Source organism: Mycetomoellerius zeteki, unplaced genomic scaffold (assembly GCF_001594055.1).
Source record: "Mycetomoellerius zeteki isolate Tzet28-1 unplaced genomic scaffold, Tzet1.0 scaffold309, whole genome shotgun sequence".
NCBI classification, from domain to species: domain Eukaryota; kingdom Metazoa; phylum Arthropoda; class Insecta; order Hymenoptera; family Formicidae; genus Mycetomoellerius; species Mycetomoellerius zeteki.
This window is the reverse complement of record NW_017257293.1, coordinates 346922-367728: the sequence shown is the minus strand read 5'-3', so window position 1 is coordinate 367728 and position 20807 is coordinate 346922. Positions and strand designations below refer to the sequence as shown.

The following is a 20807-nucleotide window of genomic DNA, read 5'->3' as shown; positions in this document are numbered from 1 at the left end:
ATAAGCTGAGATCATAGAGCTCGAAATATGGAGCAACTTAGCCTTTAAGGCTTGGTTTTACATAATCTGGTTAACTTATAATTTAGATTTAACCTCACACTTAACTTGATGATAATGTAAGAATTGTGTTTTTCTAACTAGGATTAATCACTGAACTAACGGTTTTATAATGGTAACTTTAATGCCCGTTTCTACCACATAGATTAACTTTAATCTCGGTTCAACTTACTGGCTCTTCATGTTTTTCTAATGTTTAGAACTAGAAAAAGAATATAGTTGAACCGAGATTTAAATTAAACTAACTAAGTTGGTAGAAACGGGCATAAAAGATATTTATTACAAAATCATCAATTTATTCTAGAATCAGTTTATAAATATCAGTTTAGAATAAATAGGATAGATAGAAAAATACAATTTTTACATTGGCTGCGTTCAGCAGAGAAAGCAGCTTTGCAACTGTTGTAAAATTCTTTAATATGATTGGTATAACGTTTAGATCTATAAAGAACCAAAAGCAAGAACTAATCATATTGAAGAATTTTACAACAGTTGCAAAACTGCTTTCTCTGCTGAACGCAGCCATTATGAAGTTAACCAGCAAATGAAAAGCCGGGCTTAAGTATTATGTCTAACCTAAGTAAACATCGAAATACGTCTGAACCGGCATATTTTACTAGTCTGCGCATTCTCGTTAATGATAGATACATAAAAAACTTTCAATAAAAACAATTACACGAACGGCGCATGTATGACGCGTCGACAACCAGCGGGTTGTATGCGAAGAAAAAAAAAAGAAAGGAAAAAAGAAAATAAAAAAGAAGGACTTACCTATACGCAGAGAAGATCCAGCCAGCGATTCCGGACTTTCATCGGCAACACTGCTTCCCGAAGATGAACTCAAGCCGGACCCGAACGACGACGGCGGGCGTCTTCTTGTCGCGACGTGGAATTCGATCCGGTGAAATTCGGACGCGCAGATCGGCGAGAGTGAGGAACGAACGCACAGATGCACGTGGCGGCGAGACGATGCGATACCGTCCCAACAAACAAATCTACCCCGCAACGCAACCTCACCGCGCGACGGTCGCAACCAGACTGAAGTTCGCCGCCGGTTGGTCCGCCGCGCTGCCGCTACTCCTACCCTGGAAACAGCTGCTCCTCCCTCCCTTGCTCCTTTCGATCACAGCCTCACCGCGGTCCTACGACGTCGCGTAAAATGCATCTTTCCACGAGAGAACCAGAGACAACCGACGCGACGCCTTCTCTCGCGAAATCGCGGTGATCCTGGCGGGTGGCCGAGAACATCTCGACGTTGATTTATCAGCGCGGAAGAGAAATCGCTCGCGCGACGACGCGCGCACGCAGGCGACGAGTGGAGAAGCTTGGAAATTTCACGATAAAATAGAAACTTTTCGTTATCCGCTTTTCAGGATTTCCGACGTAAATCCGGGAACGCGGAAAGAACGATTTTGTTGAAATATCTAAAAATTTAGCTGGATATCACAGTTGAAAAATTTGTGTTAAATTTTATATGTTATTTTACATGTCCCAAACGGTCCACTCAATTTTTTTTTATTTAATACGAGATGAATATACAAAAAAGTAACATAAATATTATGTAAAAAAATTAACACAAAGAACTTAACATTGGCTCAATTTGTAAGCAATCATATTTCTTCATTAAATTTAACATTTATAATATGTTAATGTAATACATTTTTTTTATTTATCTCAGAATTTACATTTTGAAAAATTGTTCTTGTGTTACTTGTTCATTTATTCATAAATAGTGTTTAACACTAAATAATGTTGGATATCAATGTATCCCAAAATATTCAAATAATCACATTAAATTAATTAATAATCGGATATATTAAAATTCAACAAAAAATTTTAATAAGGACTTGAATGGATCGTTTCGAACACAAATATGTTTTACTGTATATAAATCTGAAAATAATTTTGTTAAACCATCGAAATAATTATGCTGAAGTCGATTGTTGGTATAATAAAATTTATTGTGGCATTGCTCATTATGCTTGAGTTTCTCGCATAATTATTTTAATAGTCCAACAAAATTATTTTAAGATTTCTACCTAGCTGAATTTTTAAATACTTCCGAGGATATTTCAGCAAAATCGTTCTTCCCGTGTTAGATCTCCCTGCAATTCCGGATTGAGAACAACTTCCGAATGTTGGTCCTTCTGTGTTTTCTCACTTACTGCTTGACATTCTCGTTTGAAAGTAAACGATCGACGTGAAGATGGTTGCGATTCGTTTTTTATGACTTTATGAAAAGCATTCATTTCGCGATCGGAGAATGTAGGTCTGTTCGTATTGCTTGGACTTTTTACATACAAAGTCTTTATTTTCTTTCTCTCCAACATTTGAATATATATTTATTTCATTTTTAGTGCAAAAATTTTTGAAAATTTCGAGCAACACGAATAAACCTTATATTTTCTGAACGGGAAGAACGATTTTATTGAAATATTTAAAAGTTTAGCTAGATAGATCTGAAAATAAATTTGTTGGACCATCAAGATAATTATGTAAAACATTTAAGAGCGTTGATGATAATGCTGCAAAAAGTTTTAATATTTTAGCAGTTAGTTATTTTAATGGCCTAAACAAAATTATTTTCAAATCTATATCTAGCTAGATTTTTAGATATTTTAACAAAACCATTCTTTCCATGCAGGAATTTCTAGAAAATTAGATTGTTTTTCTTAGATATTGAATTGCGTTCGGAAATTCACTAAAAAAAAAAATGATAGCTTCAAATATTTCACGCCAAACGTGCAAGGTTCATTTGATGCTTGTTTTGAAATATTCTTTGATTAGTAAAATTCTTCCTTCTGATTGGATAATCAAATGCTTCGAAATATTTGTAGTTTTTAAGTGGACTGCACCTCATACGTGTATCATATATTATTTATCCATTTATATATTTATATTTTTATATAAATTAGATATAGATAAGTATAAATAATTTTAAACCATAAGACAGCTTGTTTATAAAATAGCTTGTTTGCAAAATGGCGTAAAAGTTTGGTTTAATTAATTTTAAAAATAAAATAAAAATTGTTTGAAATTAAAATAAGAATTATTGAGATACAAAATTGGGACGATGTTTTATTGTAATGTGCACTCACAGCGTTATACTATATCTATTTGCATTGCTTAAAATCCCCCAAAAGTTTTGCACATAAATTATTTAAACGTAGAGAAAGAAAGCGAAGATCTTGAGTACAAAAAAGTGCAAGCCAACAAGAATAGCTATTATCTACCAATAATTCAATTGTTCGCAAACAATTTAATTTTTCAGTCGGAATTCTCTTCACTCTATTTTTAGAACTCATTCTCGTTATTGCATCGATATAAATGCGTCAGAATTGATAAATCCCGGTTTATTATTCTATACTGATTCTAGAAAATTGCTACTAATGCTAGAATCTCTGGAATCACGCATGGGACGTCAAACGGTGTCACTCTCGGTGTCACTCGTTTCGATGCGGCAAAAGAATCGCGATGACGCGGATGCATCGCGGCCGGATATTTTTAGATCGCGAAAACGCAACTAAAGCTGCGACAAGGAGCGAGTCCGGCGGAACAAATCGCGTCTCGAGAATGAGAATATTTTCCGGAATGCACGCGCACCAATAATCGTAAAACGCGGCACGGAATGTCTCCGTAAACTTTCGTTTTACGCGTAATAATCATGGTGACCATACCAAAGTCACGAGCGCGGCCATAAAGCTTTTAGCGAGAATTAGTATCGAAAACGGCTGCACGTACGCGACTCGACGGTAAAATATTTCCCCGTGCATATTCCAACACGCCGGGTGCTTCGATCACGAGGGCGGGCAGAAAGGGCGAGGGAGAGCTTTTATTGCTCGGCTTTTATTAACTGACGGCGCTACGTGTCCGTCTTCCTATTACTTACGCCCGCATGTCGTAAACCACCTGCGCCATGACGCGCCACTTTGCGCCCCGATATATCGCTGGGTCATGGACGCGCATTTAACCCTTCATTCTCTCTTTGAACTCTTACATCTTTAAAGGCGACCTTTATCGCGCGCATTTATGGGGACCGCCGGAACTTCGGTGCAACTACGGCGTGATCTCCGAAATTTGTGAGAAATTCTTGTTCACAGGTCTCTCCGAAGCCTGACCTGACTCTTCCGGACCCTACATTTTGGGCACAGCGATAAGCTAAAGTTTCGAGAAAACGCCCTGCGAATATCGGCCCTTGCATCATGCCAAAGGCACGCTCGAGGAATGCCAACGATCGCTGTAAAACCACGATAATGCCGATGATGGTGTTGTAATGTGCATACAGGATCATTTAAAAAAATATGCTTCTTACATATGAATATAAGCGCCTACTGAGATATTTGGAACGCCTGTCTTATACTTAAATATATTCGCGCGTCATAGTTATTTTATTATAATTTAATAATAATTAATTACTTATAATAATAAAACATATAGTAATGTTAAAACAATGTATATGTAATATATTTTATTACATATTACTATTTTGTAACAAATTAATTATTCTATAATTATTATCAGTAGTTATATAATGTGAGAAATTGAAATATACACCAAATGTGCCTCGATATGTCAATTCATACGTGAAGGTATTTATATACACACTGTTACTCTCTAAAACTTAGAGTGACTTTCACTGTAAAGAGTGAAATCTTATTCGTAAAGATTGAAAATTGAAAATTGAGCATTCTTTTTTAAAACTGGCTCAATTTTCACTCTTTAAAATGAGATTCCATTATAAAGAATTTAGAGAGTAGATATTAAAGGAGCAATCCACAATCTCTTTGTTATTTTTAACTTCCATGTATGTAAAAACAAATTAACCAATCCATTTTTACGGTTATAGCTCCAAAAACAACATTCATATTAACGTATGCATTTAGTAAATAATAAACTAAATTTTTAAGTCAAATTTAAACTGTAAATTTAGTACTGGAAGAACATTTAAAAATTTCTAGGTCTTTTTTATATGCGTCTAAGGGTTAATCTAAACAAGATCGATCTAATTAAGTGTGTGCTTTTCTAATTCGCATTCTCTCTCTCTCTCTCTCTCTCTCTAAGAGATATCAAAAATCAAGAATGGATAAAAAATACGGACTCAGCCTGAAGAGACATCAATATCGAGTTTAGTTAAATCAATCACCTTCAATTATTAATATACACCGATAATGAATAAATGGCAGAATCCCGCTTGTCGACGTCCATCAAATATCCAGGAAGTCGTTCATCCGTCTTATGTAACGCATTGCGGACAAATTAACCTTTGCAAGTACACCCAGAGCATTTTTATCGGCGGGGTGTTTATTTTATCGAGCTGAAATCAATGAAGTGTCAAGAATATACATGCCACCACATGTTTTCCCGTCAGTCCTCGATTGCTTCTCCTCGGCTGCGCCTCCGAAGCGTAATTGCAGTTCCATAGTTTATACACGAATACAACTCGACGCTTATTCTCATAACAAATCATGTATTTCATAGAAAAGGTTTCAATTTAGTTTATCGATGAAAGAAAATATAGTGAAATATTCAGTACAAATATAAATTTACATTTATGTTTATTTGAGTTTATTAGTGGGGTTAAGCATGTAACCAAAATTGGAATCTACATCAAATAAAATTATGAATCTCAATAATAATCCCTTGAAATAATAAATACTTCTACGTACTTCTTTTGTGTACGAGAAATTATTTATGTCTAATTCTATCTACAGTATATCTATAATATCTATTATTCTATTTTTCAGAGCATGTCTTCAACATCCGCCAGTTTTTGTAGAACAATTTCTGTAACTCATTTTGATTTTCTTAGTTATCAAGGGAAATGTTTAAGCTTTAATTTAAGTTTTCATTTTGATACGATAATTTTTATTAAGTTGTCGCTATTCGAAAAGATTAAAAATTTATGCTAAAATTATTTCAGTTTATTAGTGGGGTATTTAGTTTATTAATGTGTACCCCACTCTCCAAAAATTAGTTCGAAATCACTTATTGCAATTCATCAACCCTTGAAATAATAAATACTTGTACGTACTTCTTTTATGCACGAGAAATTATTTATGTCTGACTCCATCTACAATATATCTACACAATATCTATTCTATTTTTCAAAACATGTCTTCAACATCCGCTAGTTTTTGTAGAACAGTTTCTGTAACTCATTTTGATTTTCTTAGTTATTAAGGGGAATGTTTAAGCTTTAATTTAAGCTTTCATTTCAATACGATAATTTTTTATTGAATTATCGCTATTCGAAAATATTAAAAATTTATGTTACAATTTAGAGATCTGTTTTTTTTGCAGGTGAATGTATATACCCACATGTATAGCAACGATTCCGGAACGCGTGTCTATCACGAGAAAGTTACGCGCTTGAACTTTACTATTTACGCGTGAATGTACATAGAGACACGTGCCAGTCTCGTTACCACGTGTCTCTTTAATGTGCTTTAATGATGTACGAGAGAAAGGACAGTTTTATCACGATGCGATCATTATTACTACTACTCAACAAAGGATCACCTGTCCCACCCTAGTAGTATTTAAAATTCATCTCGCGCAATTTAATTGCGTCCGAGATTGCGAAAGCGCAAGAAAGCGCAAAAGATCGCGATTAATCGCTATCTTCTATGATCCATTATATAAGAAAGTACAAGGTCTTCTTACAAATATAAATTTACATTTATGTTTATTTCAGTTTATTAGCGGGGTTAAGCATGTAACCCCACTCTTCAAAAATTGGATTATGCATTCTGAGAATTGTGAATCTCAATCCCTTGAAATAAATACTTGTACGTATTTCTTTTGTGTACGAGAAATTATTTATGTCTGACTCCATCTACAGTATATTTATAATATCTACTATTCTATTTTTCAAAGTATGTCTTCAACGTCCGCCAGTTTTTGTAGATCAGTTTCTGTGTAACTCATTTTGATTTTCTGATAAAATAAAACATCATGACTGAGGCAAACAATCTGCGATTGATTCATAGATGTAATCATAATGTAAGAAGATCAAGTGTCACGGCACACAAAAAAGAATTTAAACAGTAAGACATAAGGAGTACAGACCTTTGCATAATGTACAATGCATAAAGCACAAGAAAATCAATCAACCTTTTAATTGTCTTTTATTTCATTGAAAGAAAGAAAATAAAAAACTGATTGATTTTCTTGTGTACTAAAAATTGAATGATTGTATTGTGAATAAGTAGTGGAATAAAAATTTGATAAATTTAGACAAGTTTCTGATATAGTAAACAAATTTGATTATTGTGCATCTTCACTCAAAAAAGTGATCTTGCAGTTACAGCGAAAATTATCTAAGTACAAAAAATAGCTAAAATAGATAAATTTCTAGCAAGTACTGCGATATTGGATATGTATATTACATCTAATCATATAGATGACAGAGATAGAATTTAAATTTGTGCTATAAATTCTATGATACATTATTTTTTATCAGATACAAAAAACAGCTATAATTCTAGCTGGATCAGCAAAATATATTTTTTTGCATGTTTGGAATTCTTTCACTTGGTCTTTTTACATCATGGACATTAAGAATGGATTACGCATTCCTAAGAAATTGTCACTATCAGTGTAGAAAGAATGAAGTAGCTTGAATCATGTCACTCTCTCTAAAGTATCGAGTTGAAGAAAAATGCTGATAGAATTGAAAAAAAAGCTGGTGAATACATGCTTCTTTCTAATAGAGCACAGATGTTAAGATCAAGGAATTCGCAGTCTAATATATATCTATTAAATCTATGAATTGATTCATTTTTTCTTTTTTTTAAATACGTAATTTTATATCGTTCACATGTTCCTCCGCGTTTCGACATAGACCTCGTACAAACGCCTTTGTAACGATTAGATCATCATCGTCATCATCACCCTCGGGGCGGCACTTTCGTTTGCGCCAATCGAGTTGCCGTATATCCCGGACGCGATCATTATCGTTAAGAATAACCGAGCCTCGCTTCTCTCTCTCTTTCTTTCTCTTTTCCATTTATTCCTCTTTTCACCTTCCGTTCGTCTTTTCCTGAAGAGATAAGATGACCAACCACGCGCGCCCTGTCATGGCCCACGCGACATTCATTACGACTAATCGACCCTTCAAATAATCGCTCTAAGCGACACAGACAATTCTCCCATTTGGAATTTCATCCGTCTTGGACTGCATTGCCTCGCAAATGATCATGTATGCACATAACGAGATTATATTGTTTAATCGGTTAAGAAAAATCAGAAAGATTCGACTTACAGGAAGTAGAAGAGTGGTTCGATTAAAATTTATTTTGTAAAATGATGTTCTTGCCATTTTGGAAAATGGATATTAAATTTTGGAGATTAATTCATTTAAATGGAATTAATTTGAAATGGATTTCATGATTTGATTCGATAATTTTGCTACCTTTCTTAGAGCTAGCTTATTACCTCTTCTATATAAAACAAAACAATCATGATAATCATGTTTCAGGGAGAAAAAAGTATATATATATATATATATATAAATAGAAGAATATAGCTAAAATAAATATGCATGCTTTACTAAATAAAGATAAAATATATGCTTGTTTAAGCATGCTTGTCAATTACAACAGAATTCCGTTTATCTATAGCCCATTCATTTATTAAATAAACAATTCATGCTCACAGATCCAAATATCCGAGCTCATAGCTGAGCTTCTTCTATTATCTGAATTATGGCGTTGTAGTTTAACATAATAATGATAGCTCAACTTGCTCGACTCTAGTTTTCTGAACGTCGGCTCTTATTATCGGTCATCGGAACTAATAAGTACTGATAGAGGAGAGAAGTAGTGAACCTCTATTATCCGAACCATTCGATTATATCAGAATTGTCCTCCCGATAAGTTCAGATAAACAGAGAATTCCACTGTATATGTATTTTAACTATATATACTTAATTATATACACATATGAGTATATATTCATATTTAGGGTATATTTTTTAAATTTGCATTTTGATACAAAGACATTTTCATACATTTTTGCTTAGTTATTTACATCATATTTACTTCGCATATAAATTTTAATTTTACACTTGTAGGAAAAGAATTTGTCGCGATAAATTAATATTACATAATTTTTTATAATGACAATATAAGAATTAATTACATCATACAAGTTACGTTGTAAATAGTTACATTATCGTAAATGTATTTTCTGCTCTACTCTTATATATAAAATATAAAATTACTTTCTTACTTATACGTTGTTATTACAGTCTCACAGTTTATAATCACACTATATCTATATTTTATGTACCATATAACTGTAATATAAATTACAAATGAAAAACTATTTTGTCAGTATTAGATACTATCCATTTCAATGTATTGTACAAGAGTTCGCGAATGTTCATTACAACTATAATTGAGTAACTTAATAACATTCTTTGAAGTTTTATTGCAAGTACATATTATCGGTAATATCACTATTATGACTGTAATAAATGAGTCAAAATTAAACAACATTTCCTACCTATATATAAATATTATATCTAAGCGAATTATTTTACGTCCAAGCTAATACGTGATCGACAATATGTAAAAAAAGAAAAAAATATCTTCATATTCACCAGCACCAGTTTTTCAGTTCTGCTTCGATAAAAATATAAATAGATAAATAAAAGATAACAATTTTCCTATTTAAAATTAATGCACGAATTTGAATAGATACAATGTTAATAATAAAGAAAGAAAAATAAAGATAAAAGTACATAAATTATATTTAGATATGTATTATCAATATATTTTAAAATATATACTTAGAATTAAAAATAATAAAAAGAAAGAGAGAGCTATGGAGTCATAGAAAAAGGAATAAAAATATATTTTAAAAATTATTGCTACAAAGAGAGAACATGACATATGTACCTGATTGGAAGAAATTCGAGTCTATTTACTTAAATGATTGCATATTATATATGTGTGTATATATATGTATTGATTGATTATACAAATTATGCAAAATTTAAATTGGACGGGGATTTTTTGGCACATACTGGTCCATAGCTTAATGGCACTTTCACGCCACTTCTGAAAGTGGATACATTCATCGTATCACATTACACTTGAATTTCTAAAGTTGTTCTACAATATCGTGATCGTTTTTGTATGAAGAATGTTTAAAACTGTTTTTTTGAGAGTGCTTTGTCCTTTGTAATTCCTTTGCAAAATACACTATGGTTTTTTTCAAGCCTTCAGCCAAAGGAACTTTAGGCTCCCAGTTTAAATATTTTTTGGCTCTACTGATGTCAGGTCTTCTTCTCTGCGGATCATCTTCAACCGCCGCGAGTTCGACTATTTCACTGGTAGCACCCACCAAGCTCTTTATTATACGCGCAAATTCTGAGACAAATTGGAATGTTCAACTTCGATAAATATATACAAACAAATGTTGGAAAAAGCGTAGCATGATTGGAGAATAACTCTTACTTTCAATAGTCTGCTCTTCAGGATTTCCAATATTTACAGGAAGTGTATAATTAGATGCCATTAATGCTACCAATCCATCCACCAAATCAGAAACGTATTGAAACGATCGGGTCTGTTTTCCACTGCCGTATATCGTGATCGATTCATTTTGTAAAGCCTGGATGATAAAATTCGACACGACACGACCATCATTCATATGCATTCTCGGACCGAAGGTGTTGAAAATTCGTGCAACTCGGACCGATACACCTTCATGTCTCATGTAAGCGTAGCTCAATGTCTCGGCAACCCGTTTTCCTTCGTCATAGCATGCCCGCGGTCCTATATTTCAAATATGTCCATCTTTATGGTATCTACTACAATTTAAAGAAAAAGAAAAAATTATATTTACATCACACAGAATCTTACCGATGGGATTAACATGACCCCAGTAAGTTTCTGCTTGCGGATGTTCGTTAGGATCCCCGTACACTTCTGACGTGCTCGCAATTAATACTCGTGCGCCGACTCGTTTTGCGAGTCCTAAAATGTCGTCAATAAATTAATAACGTTGAATATCTTCAATTCTTATTTTCAATTTTCAAATTCAGCTCCGTACTGTTAACTCACCAAGCATATTTATAGTGCCTAGGGTATTTGTCTTGATCGTTTTCACAGGATTCAGCATATAATGCGGCGGACTGGCCGGGCTAGCGAGATGGTAGATCTCATCTACTTCTAGATACAATGGCCTTACGATGTCGTGATGCACCAGCTCGAAGTTCTCGTGACCGACCCAGTGCTCCACGTTCCGCTTTCTGCCGGTGAAGAAATTGTCGACGACTATTACCTCGTGCCCGGCGAGCATCAGACGATCCACGAGATGAGAACCAACAAAGCCCGCACCGCCCGTCACTAGGATTCGTTTCCGATTCTTATAATTTAGGAACTTCACCGTTGGGAAGTCCTTCGCCACTCCGTTCTTAATTGCCGCCTCCAGATGCTGGAGTTTACCCTCCAGCTCGCGGATCCGAATTTTCGCCTCCTCGATGTCCCTGATGTCTCCGTCGTCCTCGACATCGCGAATCTTTTGTGTCGCAACTTCGATGAGTTCGTTTTTATCTAAATTAGCTTTATTTACGCCGAGCACGGCGCGATGTCGACCGCGGTTGAAAGATCGTTCCTCTTCCGTAGTCACCAGAGTTTTGTAAAAACCTAAGACTGTTACACAAATATATAAAAACGACATTATTAATCTGGAATTAGATCTGTTCTTTATGAATTAATTTTCAACAATATAATAATTACATTAATATAAAAATAGAAAGTTTTGTGGCTCCAAAAATAAATCAAATATAAATAAAATGTCTATATGAGTTTCTGTGGTTGTGTTACAATTACAAATTACATTCATAATCGTAATAAATAAAATAATAATTGTAAATTTATGCAAGATTTTTCAAACTGATAAAACAATAAACATTTTGCTTCTTGTAATATTGAACTTTTTTATTTAACGTATATCGTTACTAATGACAGTCTATGGATCTCGGGTAACCGCAACGGTTAATGCCCAAAAGATTTGCCTCTACAAATTGCCTTATTTTCCAACTCTCGTTCGGTATTCGGTGGTGCTCGACGCGAACGGTCAAATGTTATATAATTACATAAATTATACGCTGCATACATTTGCGCTCCGAGAAAGCTTTCCGATCGTTATTTACAGAGGCATGCAAAAATAATTTTGCTGCTCCAGAAGTGTGCATATATAATTATTTGTATATAGAAATCGATTAAAAAAAGGATATGAGAAAGGAATCGTGTCAGACACGAATTCTTAGAAAAAGATAAAGAATAAATTAAACTGAGATTAAAGCTGAGAGAAATCCAATTGCTCTCACATCGTTAATTGGCCAATTTAACATAAAATTTTCTGATCGGTATACCGAGAAGAAGTTTCTAGGCTGATGTGAGTGAATGTATGCTATCGAAATGTGAGCTAACGGGAATCTTCTATCACAGTTAATTTATATTGATTAAAAATAAACAACAGAGAAAGATAATTTTGGTCGTCTGTTTGTTATACTCTATCTTTTTCTAATTCTTAAAACTAGAAGAAGATAAGAAACAAATTAAATCGAGTTATACATCTAATCTACATTAACAGAAATGGGCACAAGAGATTAAAATTAATCTGCATGGATAGAAATGAACAAGACAGAGGAAAATAATTTTAGTAAAAATAGAAATGGACGTATATATCTGGTTCTAAGAATAAAAACTAGGAAAAAATAAAATTCATATTTGGCTCATTTTTTTTGTTTTTTATTTTTAATAAATTCCTGCATACAAAAATTATACATATGCACATTTTTGGGGCGGAAAAATTATTTTTGCACGCGGAATATTATTTTTGAAAAATAAGAAGCATTCCGTTTTCTTCATAACGATTTTGATTGAAATTAGAGCTCGGTTATCGATAAAATTACCATCATATATCGTATCTCATTGTCAATAATACGACGATCGCGACGTATAATTATCAATAATTAACTATATCAATAATTCGAATTGTAAAAGAGGCCTTTACACGCTTAAGTAAATTTATATAGAAACAAGAAAATATCGAAAAATTAAATCGACATATTCGCCTCTCATTTATTTAACGGAAAGTCATTCTTGCAACGATTTGTTATAACATTCAGAAAACTTTCAACCGTTCTATTTTTCAGAGTTTTACACACGAGAGCTAAACATACGACAGCGACAGGCACATTAAAATACTTTGCTATTCTTGTAACGCAGCATCGTCGATTTCTAGTATTTTAAATTTAAAACGATAATAAAGTGCTGATGGAATCATAAAATTACGTAAACGTATCATGTGACATATACGAAAAAAAAAAAAAAATAAAAAAAAAAGGATATTCTGAATAATGTTAACAAATAAATGATAACAAATGTGAAAGGAACGGGGGGAAAAAGGAATTGGAAGAATTCGAAGAATCGCTTGACGAATTCGCGAAACTAAGCAGAGAAGCGAACGAGATCAAACGAGATCGCGCAATCACTGAATTTATTATCCGACCGCGTGGCGCATCAGCCGTAAATAAATCACGTTGTTCGCGACGCAAAAGAGTGAGAACGTAATTCCGAGCTCGTTCGAATCTCTGATGCTCCTCGTTCTTCGCTCCCATAACCTATCGAGAAGACTCACCCAGCAGCACGCAAATTGCAATGATCGCAACCTGCTTCATCTTCCGTTGCGTGATAACCATACTTTAAATTTGCACATGACTCGTTTTAAATCGCGCTTACGTCACTCCCGTCGTGGCTCGACGGACAACGATCGTTGCGTTCTCTCGCGTGACACGGGAAACACGCGTTCGAGGAGTCGAGTTCAGTGCGTGTATTACGTATTATAGGATTATTCGGTAAGGATTCCGACGGGAGATTATATTCGATTGCCCTTTAGATTTCTGTCTTTCTAGAGAAAACGGAATAACTCCGATCGGAATCCATTCCGAAACGCTTTCGTATGATACGTGCCCAGTTTAATTACTAATTCAAAATATACACACGGGACGAGCGAACATAACCTCCACGGCACACGGACATCGACTAAACGTACGTCTTATCCACCGTATCCACAAACTTCTCGTATATACAGTATAAAAGTCTGTAGTTCGATCGCTCCGAGATGCACCTGCACGCTGCCCGCACGCGACGTGCTTATTGACGCAGCGTGCTTGGAGCGTCTTGGAGATACGAGTGTCGCCATCTAGGCAGAGATTTCCGGAAATTTGCATTCCGTCGTATCACATTTATCCTTCGTCAGTAATACGTAATTTTGTACCTTTTGTCAACAGCTTGGATTATTGAATTTCAATGAAGAGGCCTGTTCTTTTTGGCTGAATTTTTGCACCAGTTCATCTTTCTTCCTTTTCCAAGAAGAAAGAAGAGGAAGAAAGATAAACTGGTGCAAAAGTTCAGCCAAAAAGAACGCCTCATGATTTTTAATATTTTTTTATTATCCCGAACTGTATGAAAAACTGTTAAAGAATTCTTAAATACTTGTAAAATCTTAACAACGAATTTTTGCTATCACAGAAATCGGATTGTTTTTCATTTATTTTTCATATTATAAATTTATCTGCCGGAATTAATTACAATAAAAAATTGACTATGCCTTCGAATATGTATATAATTATTATTTTGTAGTAATACTATTATTAATTTTATATACTACAATTATTATAATTTATATCATCCCGACGATTGATATGTATACATATATATATATATGTATATATATAATCGTGTATAAACCAAGTATATAGATGTTATATATACATATTATATTTAATTTATTAATTAAATGTGTTATAAAATTGCACTCCTATTATTACTCCATCAGTGCCTCCAGTTATCTATGTAAATAGAAAACTATAGAAAAAAATGCATCTTTACGGCAATAATATACATGATATTGTCGAGTCGAATATTTATTCGTAAAGCATCTACATAACAAAATTAACATAAAATTACAGGCCGTCCTCAACGACACGTATCGTCCGCCGTTAACCTAATCTAACTTCAAAAACTGATGAATCTCAACTGGCTCACACGCAGGCGCAGAGCAAGTTCTTCGATTGATATATAAGGCTATACAATAGTACAAAGGAAACATCTCGGGTGGTTTTCCTGCAGTCACGGTGGCAGTGGCACTTGAAACATGGCAGACGTCATCGATTGTAACTTTCCTGTTTGGGGCTTGCTGCCTAAAAAAGAGACAGGTGTCACTCAGTTTCTTACTAAATATCCAGAGCACGATGGACGGGGTGTTGTCATTGCGATCTTGGATTCGGGGGTGGACCCCGGAGCCCCGGGTATGCAGGTGAGCCGAGGGTGAATTCACGGGCATTGGTTAGTTGGACAACACGTCTCCCACAGGGTGCTAATTCCCTTCGCCCAAGGACCTTTTTTTTTTTTCGAAACGCGAGTGCAAAATTTTAGAGTAAATGTGATAAATGTGTCTCAACGGGTATCGTTTCTGGCGTTCGCTCCTTATTTTTTTGTTCGAGATGTTTCCCGCATTTCGTCAACTATCTCCATCGAAAGATAAAAGTCATGCTGTTCGTTTACTCTTGCCTGATATGATCGCATTGTCATGTTATGAGAAGATCTTATCGAGTGACAGAAAGTCGTTTTGTGAGCTTTGTTATGTCAATAATAAATCTGTTAATCGCGGCTGAGCTTTCTCGCAGTTTTCATTTCGAATTTTTATAGCTATTCTCGTATTATGTCATAATTTTTGTCAGTATATTTAATTAATAACAAATTTTTTTAAATTGTATTTTAAAGTGTACTATTTTTATTTTTTTTTTTTATGCATACTGTATTCTCGACAGTCTTTATTAAATCTTTAATAATTAAAATATTGTTAAAGTTCTATAGAACTCACATTATTAAATCTTTAATAAAACGTTAATAATGCTTTATTAAAAACTTTAGTGAAAAAATAAACCTTGTTATCTATAAATCAATGGGATTTAGGTGACTTCAGATGGAAAACCAAAAATTATTGAGAGATTTGACTGTAGCGGAGCAGGGGATGTAGACACTAGCAAAGTTGTTCAAGCACCAGATGGATTCATAACTGGCCTGACTGGTCGTAAATTAAAGGTATGTGTACTGTACACTGTTCAAGTAAACTTTTATTGCTTAAAAAAAGATATTGTGTTATATATGAAATTACGCTGTACATTTTTTTTATTTATAACCTAATGTTACTTTTAGAATTTTAAATTGCTAATTGCAAAAGTATAAGTAAGCACAACAGTAAAATCCATTAAATTAATTATATTAGCAGAACATGTAAATATATAAATATATATATATATATATATACATATATCAATGTCATGATAATAGGTCTGTTCTTTTTCGAAGAATTCTAAACTGGTTCTGAACTATGTAGTGCAATAAGTTAGAGTAAAACAAACTATAGGCCTATACTTTTTAGCTGAACTTTTGCACCAGTTCATCTTTCTTCCTTTTCTCTTTAAGAGGAAAAAAGAAGAAGAAAGATGAAGACTGGTGCAAAAGTTCAGCCAAGAAGAACAAGCCTTATATCTGTCTCACTTTAATTTATTGTACCATCAATTTAGAACTTAGGATAGAAAAAGAACAGACCTAATGTGTGTAATTGTAGATAGAATAAAACAGATGTTTATTATAACAACTCATACATATTAATTGCAACATTTGATTATTATTTATTATTTAGGTTCCATCTAATTGGAATAGCCCTAGTGGAGAATATCATATCGGTTTAAAGAATCTGTATTCATTATATCCTACTAAATTAAAGGAAAGAGTAGTGGCAGAACGCAAGAAGCGTCTTTGGGATGATGGACATAAAGCAGCGCTTGCAGAAGCTTCCAGACAATTACAGGTATAATATTTTTAATTAAAAAATGTTGATACTTTACATTTGTTTCAAAAATGAATTATAATTCACTTCATTCCTTATATACTTACAACTTTCAAAACTCAGGTATATGAGAATTTTAATTGAATTGAGATTATTAATCTCTTTGTTATTAATTATCCATCTCATTCTGTGATGTTTTAAAATGTATTTATTAGAAATTTTCGACATTAAGTTGTTATTTTGTCTTTAATGCATATAAATAATGATAATGTTATTGAAATGTCACAAGAACTGGAAATCAATAGAAATATTTTTGAATAGTATTATAATTAGAATATTAGTCCATGTGATCCAAAGATAGGAATGCATGTCAAACCATGCAATTAAATGAGGCCGCTATTTCACAACATGTCACAGTGATCCGTATCTAATGCTATATTTGTATTTGGCAGATTGATCTATTGTAAAGGCTATTGATTCTATTATATAATATCTACTTAAGCAAAACCTATTATATGAATGATACATATATGTGTTCATAATGTTATCATTAATTTTATGATATTTTTATGGTATATAATTTAAATATTAATTTATAAGTGCAAGAAAGCATGTAAAAATATTTAAAGATATATACAAAAAATTGAAGATATAAAAATATATCATTAACGTAAAAAAATTTGTTAGAGAGAAAAAGAGAGAGAGAGAGAGAGAGAGAGAGAGAGAGAGAGAGAGGGAGAATTGAAAATGTATTTTATATGTTAAATTAAATTATTATAAACAGGAGTTTTTTTACCATTATTGAAATATGTATTGTTCCGTTTATGTAGTTTTATTAAGTAAACTTATATCAATACATTATTAATTTTTTATTAATAATTAGCTAATGATATAAGCTTACTTTATAAATTTTAGTTATATAATATTCTTAAATATAATATGCAGGAATTTGAGAATAAAAATCCACAATTATCGACTTTGGAAGAAAGACTGCAAAAAGAAGAATTTGAAGCTCGAATTGAAGTATTGAATAATATTGAAAAAAAGTATTGTGATGTAGGACCTACTTACGATTGCGTTGTTTTCCACGATGGTAACATTTGGAGGTAATCATATTTCGAGTATGTGATAAGCCTAAATATGCACATACCTATTTATTTAAAATTTAAATTGCATTATATTTACTTGTTTGATTTGATATTTATTTTTTCTATGACAGAGCATGTATTGATACTTCTGAAGTGGGTAACCTGGAAACTGGTGTTTTTCTTGGTGAATATTCTATCACGAGAGATTTTGCTCCTCTTACACAAGAAGACCAGTTAAATATTAGTATTAATATTCATGATGAAGGCAATACATTAGAAATTGTCAGTTTGTGCTGTAAGTATAATAAAAATCTTGTTAAAGTTTTATAAAATTAAATATCCAATTTTTCTATTCGACTTTTAATTAAATTATATTACAGCGAGTCATGGGACACATGTTGCGTCAATCGCAGCTGCATATTTTCCTGATAATCCAGAATTGAATGGAGTGGCACCAGGAGCCCAAATTATTTCGCTTACTGTTGGTGATGGACGTATTGGCACAATGGAAACTGGAACTTCAGTTGTACGGGCAATGATCTATATAATGCAACGTAAAGAGAAGGTTCACGTTATAAACATGAGTTATGGTGAACATGCTCATTGGTCAAATACAGGTAGAATAGGAGAATTAATGAACGAAGTTATTGACGAATATGGTGTATCATGGGTTGCATCTGCTGGTAATCTGGGCCCAGCTTTGTGTACTATTGGTAAATAAAATTCACTATTCTCTTTTCACACACACACTCTATTATATCAGCTTCTTAAAATTTGATTATATTGCTACAATTTGTATTAACATTATAAGTACAAAATATATTTAGACAGTTTTTTTATTGCGCTATGTGTTTTGACATCTTACATCTAAATACTTTAAAAAATATATAGGAACTCCTCCAGACATCAGTTCAAACAGTATTATTAGTGTTGGTGCTTACGTATCACCTGATATGATGGTAGCTGAATATTCTTTAAGAGAAAAGATGCCAGGCATGCCATATACTTGGTCCTCCCGTGGCCCAATGATAGATGGAGGTGCTGGTGTAACAGTATGTGCACCAGGAGGTGCCATTACCAGCGTTCCAAATTTTACTCTTAGAAAAAGTCAACTTATGAATGGTACAAGTATGGCAAGTCCACATGTTACGGGAGCAGTTGGTGTGTATCGAAATTTCTATATATATTTATGACATATTAAATTTTGATGTGATTATGAAAATATTTTTATATCATACTTTTATATTTTCAGCGGTTCTTATATCGGGTCTTCTTGCCAAGGGTTCTTTGTACTCTCCTTATAGTATAAAAAGAGCGCTTGAGAATACTGCTCTTTATATACCCAATTTAGATCCATTTGCACAAGGCTCTGGCCTATTACAAGTCGAACGTGCATTTGATAATCTCATTTCGTGTTGTGATGTACCCGAAAGAGACGTACGCTTTGCTATTAATTGCGGTGTTAATTCTAAAGGCATTCATATGAGAACAGGTGTCATTGATCGTGCAAAGGATTGTGCAATTACAGTTGAACCAGTATTTATAAATAGCGAAAATATAGGTAACATAATACGTAACGATTTTCTGTATTTGTTCTTTTTTTATTTTTATTATCACGATATCAGATTTCTCTAGAATGAATAATATAAAATAATTTTTTAATATAAAATGGTATATAAAATATTTTAATAAAATGATATATAAAATAATATTTTTGTACAAATAAATTTATGTCATTTTGTAGATCCAGCACGCAAAATAGATTTCAATCTGAAGCTAACACTGGTGTGTGATGCTTCCTGGGTCCAATTTCCGACACATCTGGACTTGATGCATATGCCTCGTGCTTTTGCTATTAGAGTTGACGCTACTAATTTACCAGAAGGTGTTCATGCTACTAGGTAAAAATAGTTATTTTAAATTGCATTATATCAACTAGTTTAAAGTAATTGCAATTATAAGTTTGCATTCTTATAATTTTTAGTGTACGAGCGTATGACGTAACTAATATCGCGAAAGGACCAGTATTTCAAATTCCAGTAACTGTTGTCCAGCCAATTACAATACCGAAGACTGCACTTCTTCCAGACTTAACATACACAAATGTATTATTTAAACCTAATACAATTCAGCGTCATTTTATTCTTGTTCCAGAAGATGCTACTTGGGCAGGTAATATATCAAAGATAATCTTATCATAAATATTATTTAATGTAACTTTGACAATATTATATATATTATATTTTATTGTTTATATGTTTGAATCAGTTCTCAGATTAAAAAGCACAGAAAAGGATAAGACTGGTAGATTTGTGATGCACACTATTCAATTAAAACCTCGTTTGGCCTGTAAAACTCTTGAAGTTAACAGAATAATAAGTGTTACATCTCAATCGGAAACTGTTCAACCATTTGCTGTTCAGGTACAAAACATTTATATTAAAGATGTATAAATACATTCTTAAAAAGTATAATTTGTAATTGTTTAGTTTATTATATCTCTATATGCAAATAATTTTTTCAGGGTGGATTAATTTTAGAAGTAGTTATCGCAAAGTATTGGGCAAATCTTGGTGATATGTTCGTTGATTATTCTATAGAATTTCATGGAATTCATATGATAAACGGTAATCTTACAATGCTATCTGGAGATGGAATAAATCGTCTTGAATTACGCAGCTCTCTTAGAAACGAAGAAGTTGTACCCAATATTTCTCTGAAGACATCTGTTCAAGTCTTAAAGTATGTTTTACTTGAGATCTGCATCTTATTTTTATACTAATG

At 33.0% G+C, this 20807-nt stretch overlaps 2 protein-coding genes across 2 annotated transcripts in view; one reads left to right on the top strand and one right to left on the bottom strand.

Annotated features, from left to right (window-relative positions):
• Nucleotides 1–9941: 9941 nt before the first annotated feature.
• Uxs (UDP-xylose synthase) lies at nucleotides 9942–14117 on the bottom strand. The gene is made up of 5 exons (XM_018450981.1): nucleotides 13717–14117; nucleotides 11130–11720; nucleotides 10929–11042; nucleotides 10521–10841; nucleotides 9942–10433 (listed from the first exon to the last, which is right to left on the bottom strand). The coding sequence occupies exons 1-5, from the start codon at nucleotides 13775–13777 to the stop codon at nucleotides 10165–10167; spliced, it is 1356 nt and encodes a 451-aa protein (XP_018306483.1). The 5' UTR covers nucleotides 13778–14117; the 3' UTR covers nucleotides 9942–10164.
• The window catches only part of botv (tripeptidyl-peptidase 2), a 25117-nt gene continuing 18396 nt past the window's right edge, over nucleotides 14087–20807 (top strand). Inside the window, exons 1-13 of the mRNA XM_018450980.1 lie at nucleotides 14087–14126; nucleotides 15050–15396; nucleotides 16056–16184; nucleotides 16789–16956; nucleotides 17881–18041; nucleotides 18155–18318; nucleotides 18404–18736; nucleotides 18915–19184; nucleotides 19276–19584; nucleotides 19768–19924; nucleotides 20008–20195; nucleotides 20292–20446; nucleotides 20548–20765. Of these exons, the coding sequence (XP_018306482.1) occupies nucleotides 15235–15396; nucleotides 16056–16184; nucleotides 16789–16956; nucleotides 17881–18041; nucleotides 18155–18318; nucleotides 18404–18736; nucleotides 18915–19184; nucleotides 19276–19584; nucleotides 19768–19924; nucleotides 20008–20195; nucleotides 20292–20446; nucleotides 20548–20765 (2414 nt within the window). The 5' untranslated portion in view covers nucleotides 14087–14126; nucleotides 15050–15234. The remainder of the gene's footprint in view (nucleotides 14127–15049; nucleotides 15397–16055; nucleotides 16185–16788; nucleotides 16957–17880; nucleotides 18042–18154; nucleotides 18319–18403; nucleotides 18737–18914; nucleotides 19185–19275; nucleotides 19585–19767; nucleotides 19925–20007; nucleotides 20196–20291; nucleotides 20447–20547; nucleotides 20766–20807) is intronic.